The sequence below is a fragment of the Taudactylus pleione genome, unplaced genomic scaffold (genome assembly GCF_031769625.1).
Source record: "Taudactylus pleione unplaced genomic scaffold, aTauple2 ptg001123l, whole genome shotgun sequence".
In the NCBI taxonomy this organism is placed as follows: domain Eukaryota; kingdom Metazoa; phylum Chordata; class Amphibia; order Anura; family Myobatrachidae; genus Taudactylus; species Taudactylus pleione.
The window spans coordinates 4,157,995-4,172,589 of record NW_028285524.1 but is presented as its reverse complement, the minus strand read 5'-3'; the positions used below and the strand labels follow the sequence as shown (position 1 = coordinate 4,172,589).

General features: G+C 42.1%; 1 protein-coding gene across 2 annotated transcripts in view; it reads left to right on the top strand.

Moving 5' to 3' along the window:
- ASTN1 (astrotactin 1) overlaps positions 1–14,595 on the top strand; it is a 408,165-nt gene that overhangs the window by 264,047 nt on the left and 129,523 nt on the right. For both annotated transcript variants that reach the window (XM_088461906.1, XM_088461905.1), the window contains exon 4: positions 7,374–7,547. In XM_088461906.1, the coding sequence (XP_088318032.1) occupies positions 7,374–7,547 (174 nt within the window). The remainder of the gene's footprint in view (positions 1–7,373; positions 7,548–14,595) is intronic.

Sequence of the window (14,595 nt, the reverse complement as noted above, 5' to 3'; positions counted from 1 at the left end):
ATGCACCTACACTGAATGACTGCTTGTTCAGTGTAGGCTCAGCACAGACTCACAAACGACTGCACGATTACAATGTCGTAATCATGCAGTCATTTTGAGGTCTGCTAGTGGATGTGAGCCTTATGTAATCCATACAATAACGTAGGCAGCACCATACTCTAGAAGAGAAAAGTCTTTGCAAAACAAATATAAGTCTTTCTGTCTAATTGTTTCTTTTGTGATTCATTGCAAAGTTCCATTTTATTTATTTATGAAGAACAGTATAACAATGTATGTGGATAACGGTATGCAACATATATAATAGTATTATGTACGGGACTAATTATCGATACTGCAGTGTACAGGAGGTGAAAGCTGAGTCTTGGAAATAGCAGATGTTATTCTTGATGAGATGCAAATGATGTGATAATGAGTCCTAAGTGTACCCCTTTCATTGACATATACAGGTGTTAATGGCAGAACAGAGCATCACACTTGTGAATTTGCACATCAGTATATTATAATGTGCCACCTTTCTTGGTATTTGTCCAGATTACTAAAGTATCTGTTTAGGTATTAAGAGAATAATCTATACAAAAAAAATAATAAATCATTATTAAGCCCTCTTGTGTAATCGCCCGGATCTCGGATGCTACAAATTTGTTGCAATGTTTTCTGATCAATACAGACCTGATTTCAATGTTCATTCATGTCCCATTAATCTGCCACAGTATGATTGATCCCATCATTAGCAGGATATTGCGTTCTAAATAATCAGCCAGTATGTAAATACTTTTCAGAAACCTAAATCAATGTTAAAGGGGGTAAGTCAAATAAAATAGAAAAGTACTATTAAGGCCTTATTGCAAAGAGTTACTTTAACTTAATGTCACTAAAAATACTTTTTAGGTTGTGTGATAAGTTTTTCTCACCCATCAATAGTTATTATAGATTTTTTTTCAATAAGGAAGGGGGGGGATGTATAAATACTCCAACATAGCAGAATAATACATGAGATCATAATGTAGTATATAACATAGTAAATGAACAAATACCAAAAAGTTAGCCTTAGGAAACATTGGGAAATAGCAAAGTACGAGAGATACACTGTTACAGTAATCTGCCCCTTCACAATCGGTAACAGATTCATGACACTTTGATATCATCAATGGTGAAGAAGCACCAGTAGTAGTGTAGGGAATGTTCAATGTTTCTACTAGAAAAGCAAACTGTATTTTATGGATAACCTTATACAGTATATGGACATGGAAGGTGGAAGAGGGTTCCTCCAAAACTGGGCAATCACAGTCTTGGTAGCCAACATTATATGGCCTAGAATGTGGTGCGTACACACGGTACGATCAGTCAGCGATAACGATACGCTGACTGATCATTCTGCACCTTCCCGGTGTGCTGGATGATCGTTATCGTTCAACCAGCACACCACCAATGACGGGCCAGCAACCAGCAATCAACGAGCGCAGGTCCCTATGTAGCCTGGTCGATATCAACCAGGTTGGCCTGCATGCGCAGGTCCCTATGTAGCCTGGTCGATATCAACCAGGTTGGCCTGCATGCATATCATTATCGACCATACGTGCACGCGCATCGCTAGTCATCGGGCACCAAAAAATGAACACTCTGAACAATAACGATATGTTCGATATCGTTTATATCGTGCATTTTTATCGTACCGTGTGTACGCACCATAACAGTCATGACACTAAACAAGTACACTGGGAACTACATTATAAGCTAGACTTTACTGACAACTCTTCTTTGTAGCATTCCCTGTGCATATTGTTTGTTTGGGCAAAGCCAAAGATATGAGCTGCGGAAGGGGGGACTCAACACCACTACAGTTATATCTCTAAGGGGTCTATTTACTAAGCTGTGTTAGAAGATAAAGTGATAAGGTACCAGCCAATCAGCTCCTAACTGCAATGTCACAGGCTGTGTTTGAAAAATGGCAGTTAGGAGCTGATTGGCTGGTACCTTATCACCGTTCACTTAATCTCCTAACAAAGCTTAGTAAATAGACCCCTAAAACTCTTACACAGCTCCTTCCTATAACTCCGAGGTCAAAGCCTTGTGGGCGACTAAAGGAGAATTAATAAACCATTATATACAGTATGACCAGCAAAAAGAAACAGTATTTTTTATTTCCAAATTAAAAAATTAATTGCAAACCAGTATTTTCCAGAATTCTGGAGATAATATATACTGCATATATGAAATATCATGTTGCACAAGCCCCACCTAATATCTCCACGTACTGATTGCTGTCAGCACTGTTACAATGTGCTGCAGGAGTTCGGCCAGAGAATATAATTTCTGTCTACAGTAAATAACAGGATTTTCTTTTAATGAATAATTTGGCAGATTCCTATTATAAATGAATGTGGACCTTTCATAAAAGAAATTAATAAAATGCATGATAACAGGATGCGAGGAAACGTAGTGTTATTATAACTTGTACCTTACATCATATTTTTCTCATCAGTTTTATAAAATTAGCAAGGCATCACCTAACCTGGAATAATAGGTCAGCTGTATTACTGTAAGTGAAAACCATTATGTGCTAGATTACTTTTAGCTGCTAAGACACCTTACTGGATGTGTTTGCTCAGCATTTATACAGGAAAGGGAGAAGGGTTTAGAACATCCTAAAATTCTGCTAGTTGCTGCCTGCTGACAAGTTGTGATAAAATAACAACTATAAGCAACAAGTGAAAAGTTGTTCTTGGGGATACCATTATGCTGATGTGGAAATAATCTGTTACTGCTACTGCCCATTGCGTGTAATTACAATGTATTGCTTTGCAATATGTTGTAGACACACAGCAACCAAAACCTTTTTTGAGGAGAAAAATCTCAGTGCTCTATTTATCTAGCAGTTTCCTTATTTTTTATATTTGGGGGGAGATGTATAAAAACCATGACCATAGTAACCAATCAGATTCTAGTTAGCATTTTCTAGAATGTACTGGGAAAATGATCGGTAGATTATCATTGGTTGCTATGGGTGATGGCTCCACTCGTCCTCTTTGAGGGTTTGATACTTTTCCCCCACAATCCTATACCTCTCTAAGGTTCTGATTCAGAGGTGGACGGAAGTGCGGTACTGTTGCAGCCGCTACTGCGAATGTATTCTAGTCTCACAGCTGCCGATAGGCTTCCTATTGAGATGCCTGCCAGCTGTGGCTCTAATCGTTGAAAGTCCAACTATTGGGCGGACATTGACTGCACCATTGGACATTAGAGCAACACTATGGTTGCTCAGAATGTGCGCTGTTGCCAGTGGAACTGGGTTTGTCAACGCAGTCCCTGATATTGGCACGACCCCAACACAAACCAGGAATGCCTATAGAAATTGCACGGATCTCCCTACAATTCCAATATGCGGACGCCGGTGTTAACCATCGGGACACATACACAGTGAGTCTCAGACGCATGCGTAAATTTACAACACCTGGCATGCACCTCTGAATCAGGTTCTAAATGTATTACCTTCCCAGCGCTCTGATATCATAACGGTCTGCTTCTTCAAAATTCACCTTAATCCAAAAACATATTCTGTGCTACGATGTTTATATGTCGCTAGGCCACAGGACAGTCTGTGTCAGTGTCTGATATTGTAGTGTAATTATTGTGTTACCAATTTCTGTTAATATTTTTGAGTACAACTATAAACTAATTGAAAAATGTATTATCTGTCTTAAGTGTGCAAAATAGAATAGGAAACACTTGAAATTACAGTCATAGGCCCTCATTCAGAGCCGCTCGTTAGCGGCAGTACGCTCGTTCCGAGCGATGTTTGCACATCTGCGCATGCGTACGCTTTTTAGTACGCATGCGCGAACCAGTCAGTGCGGCCGAAAATCCTTTGTACGCTATATAGCGAGTGCCTGCTATTTTGAGTGACAGAATGAGGCGTATGTGGGTGGTAACAGGGGAAGGTGCTTGAAAATGGGGAGTGGAGATCCGAACGCAGGCGTGCTTAAAGGTCAAAACGGGCGTTTTATGGGTGTGTATATTTAAAACAGCAGCGTCATTGACCACGTCACTGGGTTATTTTATAGCCAGAACTGCACGCAAATTTGTGGTAGCAAACACCAACCACAAGAATAGCGAGCAGTTCGTACGCTGGTCGATGTACTCGATTAATCTAATAAATAGCGGACATGACGTAGGATGCGTGCGGCCAGGGGGCGTTTTTAACAAATAAACGAGCGTATGTTTTGCTCGTTCGTTCAGACTTAGAGGTGTGAACACACTGCAATGTGCGTACGGATCATTTAAATAGCCACCCCTTGTTTTTAAACGAACGACCGCAAATAGCGTCCGGCTCTGAATGAGGGCCATAGTTTGTAAGGGTATGTATAATGCAGAGCAGCTGAAGTATTTCTTATAAGGAAAAACTAGCCGCTAAGAGCAAGAATATATCACTTAAAATGTATTTACTAGTCAGTTCCAATATGCTAAATATGCAGCAATAAAAAGTAGCATTAATAAGCTATTTACATATTAGATATATACAAACTACTGCTATTATGCAAAGGAATGAAACTTATCAGCAATGTATCTCTTCAAAAAGAAAAACCAAACAAAACACAAGCATAATTCCTATGAAGTCATTTTTAATAGCTCAATAATATGTTCACAGTTTACACAGGAAAGGCCATATTTACTAAGCAGTTGCCGATTTTCGGTGGGTTGGAGCGGAAAATGTAAAGCTGTACTCACATTGTGTAAAGCCCTGAATGCTTACAAAAGCTGCCTCTTCATAAACATAACCCAATGAGTCTATATCATCCCACGCAGGAAAAAGATTTAAGCATATTGGGGTCATTTACATTTACAATGACCTCTGCACACCTCTTATTGTGTTTTTTTTGTGCTACACGTCTGTCTGTTGTCCAGCCAGTTGCGTAGTGCAGTCAGAAAGCTACAATCTTATCATACAAATCTAGGCACATACCAAAGAAACAGGGTTGGGTCATCCATTAGGCAATCTAAAGCCCAGTGGGCAGTGAGGACCCGGATTACTCTAATGTGGGCCATACATCTACGGCTCGATTCCCCGTTCTGCCGATGCAGATCCAATCTGCCGATCGACAATCAAAATGCTGATCGGCAACCATCAACGATCTGTTTGGAAATCAAGAAAAAATTCAACATGTTAAAACTCTCTGACTCACCGATTCCGATCATATTTGGGTTGGAATCGGGGAATCGAGATTGTCCGACATGTTGGATTTGTCCGATATCCTGACCCGGTGTCACAAGAATAAATAATTGCCTCCATAATAGCTAGATGTATGGGCTCCATAATCCATTTTTAGTGTGTTTTAGCGGGGGGTAAAGGGGACGAAGCCAGGCCCCCATTGGATCTGCAAAAGCACACCCCATGACTTTAAAAATGGCTACGCTTGGGTTCCAATATTGAACATGTGTTTTGTATATAATATGTTTTAAAAAAATCTTGTTGTGGACAACTGTTTCCGGGTTGGGTAAGGGATGCCGGAGTTCAGGATGCCGGTGCTTGGGATCCCAGCGGTTAAAATCCCGATGCTCCCCGATGCCTAAATCTAACCTCCTCACCTAGTGCCTAAACATAACCTCCCCCACCCCGCACCCTAAACCTAACCCTTCCCCCCCCTAGTGCCTAACCCTCCCCCTAGTAGCTAACCCTTCCCCTAACCACACTATTTATCTTCGAGATACTGACGGTCGGGATGCTGGCACCGGGATTCTGACAGGTGTCAGGATTCCGGTGGCAGTATTCTAATATTGTGGATATTGGGCCTGATTCAGCAGTGCACGCTAGTGCACCGCTGAACGCAGATTCCCGATGTTTGGGAATCTGCACAGGCGCATGTACAGAATGGGTATGCGATCCCGCTTGCAGACTAGCAGCAGACTGTCAGTGATTGACAGTCTGCTGCCGTTTGTGGGCGGGGAGGGGGCAGCGGTGGCCTCCTTTTCCTGAAACGGAGCGGATCGCCACTGTTGGAGGGGAGGGAAGAGGCCAAGATCTTCGTCGGCTGATGGAGATTTCCTGTCCTCTTCCTCTCAACTGCGGTGGCCAGCTTCAGGACCCCTTGGGTCACCGCAGCCGGCCGATGTTACGCAGATTATCCGATGCTGCATTGGACAACGCAGCTCGGATAAGTAATGCACAGGAGGCGTGATGCCTCCTGTGCATTACCATATCTGCAAGGATCGCAATTGCAAAGCTACCTGCGTGCATACATCATATCTATAGCCTGCGTGCATACATCATATATCTATAGCCTACGTGCATACATCATATCTATAGCCTGCGTGCAGCTTTGCAATTACGATCCTTGCTGAATCAGGCCCATTGTCCGCATCTCCTCTTTCCTTGCAGTTATCCCAACCCTATGGAATCTTTCTGTGGTATTTGGGACCCTGCTTCTGCAGCAGTGCTGGCAGCATGTAAACCTGCATTAAGTTTCCTCTGCCTCACTGAGATGTGTGCCCAAGTTTCATGATAAACTGGCAGCTTTGAACATACGCTAAGAATACAGCCCTATTCCTGCCACATGCACTGCCCTGTTGTTTTGACCTCTCCAGAACACATGATTAAGCATTAGGCTTGTTTCGGTGGTACCATGCAGATGGGATCAATCCATTGCAGTTATTGGGAAAAGAGGAGGGCGGCGATACTACCCACCTATTCTGCTTTTCATGCCTAAGTGCTTCACTTTGGAAAGGTCTGGACAATTAGGCACTGCCAAGGGAATTACTTTCCCCAACAGTGCTGCAACCTTCAGCGGCCACGCTATTGTCTTTCTGCAGCCATTTATCAAATAAATGCCTTTAAAAAAATTAAAAGAAAAGATGATTCTTTTTACTGGTCTCCTGTGGATCTCTGCTAGCACCATCCAGCCACACGAACAGTTCTTAACAAAAAGATGCCTCACTCCATTGCATCAGTGTATTTAAGTTTATTTATCATTCAAGATGCATTTCTGAATTACAAATTGGTATGTTTGGGTGTAAAGAGTCCAGTGTATCATTTTTATCCTTATATCTTGAGAACAGACTAATTTACTATAATTTAGTTTCATAACTAAACAAAAAAATTCTCCCCAACAAAATGTAGCTGCGAGCGACCATTCAAAATAATGACACAATCTGCACCTGTTTTTCTATTATTGTTACTTTTGAATATGCGATTAGGGAGTTCTATGTGGCTGCTACAGTTACTACCTGCTAGGATGACATTTTCTTAGAGTACCTGCAAATATTAGTGTGCCATTGTCATATTATGTTGTCATTTCAAATGTCCTTGAACAAATTTAAATATCTGTTTTGATCTGCCGCTCACATATTTTAAAAATATTTTTTTTTCCGCCTTTTGTCAGTTTTCGCTCTGAATTCCGCATCCACGGGTGGAGACAATGCCAAGATGTCCTTGATGAGCAAGTATAAGGAAAGCATGATATCCAATAACCCAATGGACAGCAACAACAAGCCCACAACCCTGCTGTCTCACGGTGCTACCAGCCAGCATAAGCGAATCAACAGCAAGTCGCGAGGTGCCCGCGTGTGAGAGAGTCTGCGTGGGTGTATTTCTCGGATTGTGTAAATGCCTGTTTTTGCTAATTAATTTCAGTGCATATGTTGAGTTCAATACAGGGGAAAATCTGTGCGTGCAAGACATATTTGTTATACTCTCTACGTAAATATGTGTAATTCCATATTATCCTTATACTGTAGTATGTAGCATGTATTTATGTGTGCAAAATACGTCTTATACGTCTTATCATCTGTCGTTAAGTTTTGCCAGGTAAAATATACTTTAATGAATGGTCTTCCTACTGTTGTTCTCCAAAAGGCTGCATTAATAAACAGTGTTTATTTCAAATGTGCTACTTGGCGTGCCTTTGTTAGTAGTATGGTCTTTGTGATTGGGTAAGGCTCAGTATACTGTACATGGGCAGTTTACTTCTGCCTGTGCTACATTGCTCCAGTGCTCTGGTGAACAGAGCATACATGGCAAGTACAGTAGGGATCACTAATCCCTATGGCCACTGCTTTGTCTATACACATAGCACCTCAATCAAATAAATACCGGCTGGCTCAGTTGTTTGTTAACTACCATGTGTGTAATAAGTTATAGCATAGCTGGATTATCCATTATGCAACCTAGGCTCCCGCCTAGGCCCCAGTAAGCCCTGAGGGGCTCCGGTTACCAAACCCATATTTATGTTATGTTTATTTGTATGACAAATGGAGGGGTTTTAACCCAGTATGTGGATTACGGCCCCATGGAGTCTTAATTCGTGCTATAGAGTGTGATCAATGATTAGCCGATTTCAAACTGTATACGTACTGTGTAAACCACAGCCAGTAGGTTTAATTGAATGGGATGGAACTCACATACTGTGTTAATGCACTGTGTATTTGGTTTCTTTATTTTACTTTGTACTTTATGTAAATTCGCATAATTTAATGGGAAGTACTGTGCTGAAGCATTCAGCAGTAAATTAATCTACCTATGGTTTGCGGGCAACCCCATTCACGCTAAAGGGATAAGCAGAATTTAATGTGCCCAACCCTCTTTGACAACAAGCTTCTGCTCCCACTGAAAATACACTTCTACCAGGTTAATTAACTGTTGAATTCTCCAAAACAGTAATCCTAAATTATGATGATCTGTGTGCTCAACAAAGCATTTAAAAACTTAGTTGACCTGCAATATTAGATAGATAAATAGATAGAGAGATAAAGATAGATGGATATAATAGATAAATAGATTTGAGATAGATACATAGATAAAATTTAAATGTAATAGATAGACAAATTGAAAGATCAATAGACAGATTTGAGATATATAGATGATAATTAGATAGATAGATAGATAAATACTGTAGCTATGCAATAGATCAAAATATACATAGACTATCTATCTATATATTGATCTATTGCATAGCTACAGTATCTATCTATTTAGCTATCTAACAACACAGTAGATGATAGATAGATAGATAGATAATGAGATAGATACAGTAGATAGATAGATATGAGATAGATAGACAGATATTAGATAGATATGAGAGATACAGTAGATAGATACATTAGATAGGAGATAGATAGATACAGTAGATAGATAGATATGAGATAGATAGACAGATAATAGATAGATATGAGAGATACAGTAGATAGATATATACGAGAGATACAGTAGATATATAGATAGATAGAAGAGAGATATATATGAGATAGACAGATATTAGATAGATAGATAGATAGATAGATATGAGAGATACAGTAGATAGATAGACATGATAGATAGATAGATATGAGATAGATACAGTAGATAGATAGGAGACAGATTGATAGATAGATAGATATGAGAGATACAGTAGATAGATAGACATGATAGATAGATAGGAGATAGATATGATATAGATAGATAGATAATGAGATAGATACAGTAGATAGATATGAGATAGACATATATTAGATAGATATGAGAGATACAGTAGATAGATATATACAGTAGATAGATAGGAGACAGATTGATAGATATGAGATAGATAGATATATAGATATGAGAGATACAGTAGATAGATAGATAGATAGATATGAGATAGATAGATAGATAGATATGAGAGAGATAGATAGATAGATATGAGATAGATACAGTAGATAGATAGGAGATAGATAGATATGAGATAGATACAGTAGATAGATAGGAGACAGATTGATAGATATGAGATAGATAGATATGAGAAAGATAGACAGATAGATATGATAAATAGATATGAGATAGATACAGTAGATAGATAGGAGATAGATATGAGAGAGAGACAGATAGATAGATAGATATGAGTTATGAGTTAGATACAGTAGATAGATAGATATGAGAGAGATAGATACAGTAGATAGATAGGAGACAGATTGATAGATATGAGATAGATATATAGATATGAGAGATACAGTAGATAGATAGATAGATATGAGATAGATAGATAGATATGAGAGAGATAGATTGATATGAGATAGATACAGTAGATAGATAGGAGATAGATAGATAGATATGAGATAGATAGGAGACAGATTGATAGATATGAGATAGATAGATAGATAGATATGAGAGAGATAGACAGATAGATAGATACAGTAGATAGATAGATATGATAAATAGATATATAGATAGATATGAGATAGATACAGTAGATAGATATGAGAGAGATAGACAGATAGATAGATAGATAGATATGAGTTAGATACAGTAGATAGATAGATAGATATGAGAGAGATAGATATGAGATAGATACAGTAGATAGGAGACAGATTGATAGATATGAGATAGATAGATAGATAGATATGAGAGATACAGTAGATAGATATGAGATAGATAGATAGATATGAGATAGATACAGTAGATAGATATGACAGAGATAGATATGAGATAGATACAGTAGATAGATAGGAGACAGATTGATAGATATGAGATAGATACAGTAGATAGATAGGAGACAGATTGATAGATATGAGATAGATACAGTAGATAGATAGAAGACAGATAGATAGATAGATAGATACAGTAGATAGATAGGAGACAGACTGATAGATAGATAGATACAGTAGATAGATAGGAGACAGACTGATAGATAGATAGATAGATAGGAATGGCCTGTGACCCTGGTCTAAATCTTAGACATACGATACATGTGGTATGACTTGTCAGCGTTTCCTGGTGTCATATATACTGTATATTGTAAGTAACCTACACTAACAATGTAATTGGCGTGATGTTTTCTTCTGTCAGCATTAGTGATATCAGTGACACACGCTCATTTACCCTTTTAATGAATAATTAAGGCATAAGAGGAATATACATGTTTTCTATTTATAAAAGCTTCTTAGAACTGTTAATCTCTGTCTACAATTTGAATATCTTGACTGGGGCAGTGGGAGAGAAGCTGGTATTATCCCAGCTTGCTGTCCTCTAATTGGTCTGCCCTGTGCTTGCAATTGTATAGAAATAACTCAGTACAAAGGAAGGAATGTAGTAAGTAGAGATTACAGGTTTGTCAGTGCACAATTCAAAGCAGACATAACCCCTGTTTATAAGTAGAGTTGTTTTGAGTATTTTTTAGACTTGTTCAGTAAATGGACAGGGAGTATTGCAGAAAGAACCCCACTTTGTGCATCAAAGAAAAATATCTTATAATAGGTAAGTACCCTAACCCTCCCTCCTGCAGCCTAACCCCAACCCTCCCCCTAGTGCTTAACACCTAACACTACCCCTAACTCTAGTACTTACCGTCAGGATGTCATCGGTCAGGATCCTAGTACCGGGATTCTGACTGCTTTCTGAATTCTGGCGCCGGTATTCTGAGCGCTGTCATGCCGACCGCCGGGATGCTAACTACATCCCCCCCAAAATCACTGTTACACAATTGTTTCTGCAACGTGCTACAATTATCACTTTATGACTCCCACTTTTCTCTAACTGATGTCTATAGGTTAGTCCCCTTTGTTTGCCTGTAATGTGGCATATACAGCGGTGACACAACGTACACACACACACACAAGATAGTCAGTCACTGCATATCCAGCCATATAAGACAAGTCCAGGCAGCAACAAGACACATCCATAAAGAGTCTCCTCTCCAAGCAGTGACTCTGCCTAACCTGCTGCTATCCCTATTTTATTTATAGTCAGTTACTGGGACAGGACAGATTTGGATCTTTGTGATACTTCTACCAGTCTTTAGTGACACCCTCCTAAAATCCTGTGTCCTGAGGGGGCAGATAGGTGTCTGCAATGTTATAGGTCTGCAGCCCGTCATGGAGAACAGTTTTGAAAAGTCTTCTACAGTTATGTCCTTGTCAGGAGCTGTTATATCTGGGCTCCCAAAGCAGACTTGCCTACCCTCCTGACCCTCCCAACCCTCCGGAAAGGCAGGCAAGCCACCCGCAGAGGCGAAGAGAGGGGAGGTACTAATTACCCAGGCCTGGACTTCCTGATGGGGTCCAGCAGGGGCCCGGTCAAGCGCCGCCCCCCCATCCCTCTTACATCACAGCAGCCCAGCACATGCTGCTGTGTGCTAGGCTGCACTGGGAGACTACTTGTGGCTGCTAAGTAGCAGCCGCAGCAGTCTCCTATGCCTGTGGCGGGAGCGATCCCACTGGCTATGCGCCGGGCTGAGGGGCCTCACAGTGCCCCCCTCCCAGTGCGAAGCCGCGCTGCAAAAATATATTTTTTTTTTCTAAGGGGGTGTAGCCACGCCTCCTGTAATTAGGCCATGCCCCCTTCAACTGGCCCAGCATGGCTCTTGGCGCCCCCCCCGCGGTAGCAATAGGCCTCGACGCGATTGGCGCTGAATCGCGTCATCGTGGCCCTGCCCCCTGCTTCATAATACCTTTAATTTCAGCATTGTGAAGAGAGGGCAGGGCCACGGTGATGCAATTGCATGGTCATGCCCATGCTTCGTCCACAATGGAGCATCATTCCCCATGCCACGCCCCCTTTTAGATGCGACATGCCCACCCACCTTGGAAGTCTGACAGCTCCCTTCCGGAAGGAGGGTTCATCAACAACATTGAAGTGTCTTGTTGTCTCCTGTTAATAGTAGTAAGTCAGGGACCCAGTCAGGGCCGCCAAGAGCCAAGGCGGGCCCCGGTAATAGGGGGCGTGGCCTAATATCGGGAGGCGTGGCCACGCACCCTTGCCGAAAAATAAATAAATAAAAAAGATTTGCAGCGCCGCTGCGCACCGGGGGGGGCGCTCTGAGCCCCCTCAGCCCGGCGCAAAGCCAGGGGGGGCGCGATCAGTGTGACCGCTCCCCCGCACAGGCATAGGAGACTGCTGTGGCTGCTGCTCAGCAGCCACGAGCAGTCTCCAACTGCAGCTCAGCACACGCTGTGTACTGGGCTGCTGTGAGGGAGGGGGGGGCGGCGTCGGACCCGGGCCCCCGCTGGGCCCCTCAGGAAGCCCGGGTAATCTGTACCCGCTCCCCCCCCTCTCGGCGCCCCTGGACCCAGTCACCACCTTCCTGAAATAGCACAGTAAGATATACAGGAAGCAAGTACCTGAGGCTATGTAAGGAGTATTATAACACCACTAATGGAAACTGTAGTGTCAGTAATAGTGCTATGCAATAATTCATACCTGATTGGGTTTAGTTTAGTGGCCTCCCCTCCATCTTCTCACTGGAGAGGGTGCTGCTGGGAGGCTCCAGGGGCTGGTGGGAGGATTAAGGGCTGATGGGAGATGTAGTTCTCCATTACGGGGGGGACCCAGACACTGGGGAGGTACACACACCGGGGGTCACACACAAAACACTTATACACAGTTACAAACACCACAGTTGTGGAGTGATGTGAAGAGAGGTCAATATGGCAACCTGGAGCGGTGAGGGAAGGTTCTGTAGAGATCTCTGGCTGTGACGAGTTATGAGCATCCTGAGGTAACAGACAGGTGGAGTAGTCCCTGCCATCTCTCCTACTTATGGTGATGGGAGAGAGTGAGAGTGGGGAGCAGTGTTGGGCAGCTGTGGGAGGAGAGTGTCTGGCAGCAGAGCCAGAGAGCACAGTGAGGAGGAGAAGGGAAGGAGCCAGCAAGAGGGCTGAGGAGGCTGAGGCTGATCTAGGAGAGAGGGGACCAGTCTATCAGAGATTAGCCAGAGGCAGCCCAGCCACTCAGAGCACAGGGAGCAGGCAGAGGAGCCAGTGCTGAGAAAGAATCACAGACGGTGACAATGGGGTCTATTCATAGAGCAGTGAAAACTCCTATTTAGCTGAAAACAGGGCTTTTCACTACTTTCGGAAATTCACACAGGGGTTTACCGTAGAGAAGGTTATTCCTGCTACAGCGACACCCCCGCTTTGTGTGTGACTCACATCACCATACTTTTGTATGGTGAGTGCGATTCATAGAAGAACAGAAAGTATTGTAAGGATTACTCCATCTCGGGATGGCGTAATCTGTACAGAGAGTTGAATACTTCCCTGCTCTCTGCCCGGCAGACAGGAAACTAATTACCACAAGCCCCATTACCCCTAAATATTACACATATAGAGCTCTGTGGGAGGCACTATGAGATAGGCACGTGCTGGGACCGAGACTATGAATGTACTCCAGCCTGCCTGCTGATCAGTACATACATAAAGTTATAGAGTCCCCATTACTGGCAGTGCCAGGTTATCATATAGGGACTAACATACTGAGAAAAGGAGGAGAGAGAGGATTAAGATAGTAACAGCCTGATTGAAAGTTGTTGTAAGATGAGAGAGAGGATTCCTAAAGAGGACCCAGAGAGGGTGGAGAAGACATTTTGGCTATGGTTTAGGGTACAGAACTGTACAGAAGAGAAAAGCTAGAGCATAACAGAGACACCTGAGGCTGGGATCCCGCACAGATAACAAACCCCACTACTAGTGATCAGATCAGCAGATGGTTTACTGAGGCCATAACAAATCTGATATAATACCAACTACATAGTGACTTTCCCAAATCCCCAGTGACCTAATAATATGTCACACCTAGCCGGGGGAGAGTGCCTTGTGGCCTCCTCCTCTCCTATTATACAGACTGTGAGGTGTGACGTCACATCTAGGGATAGATAC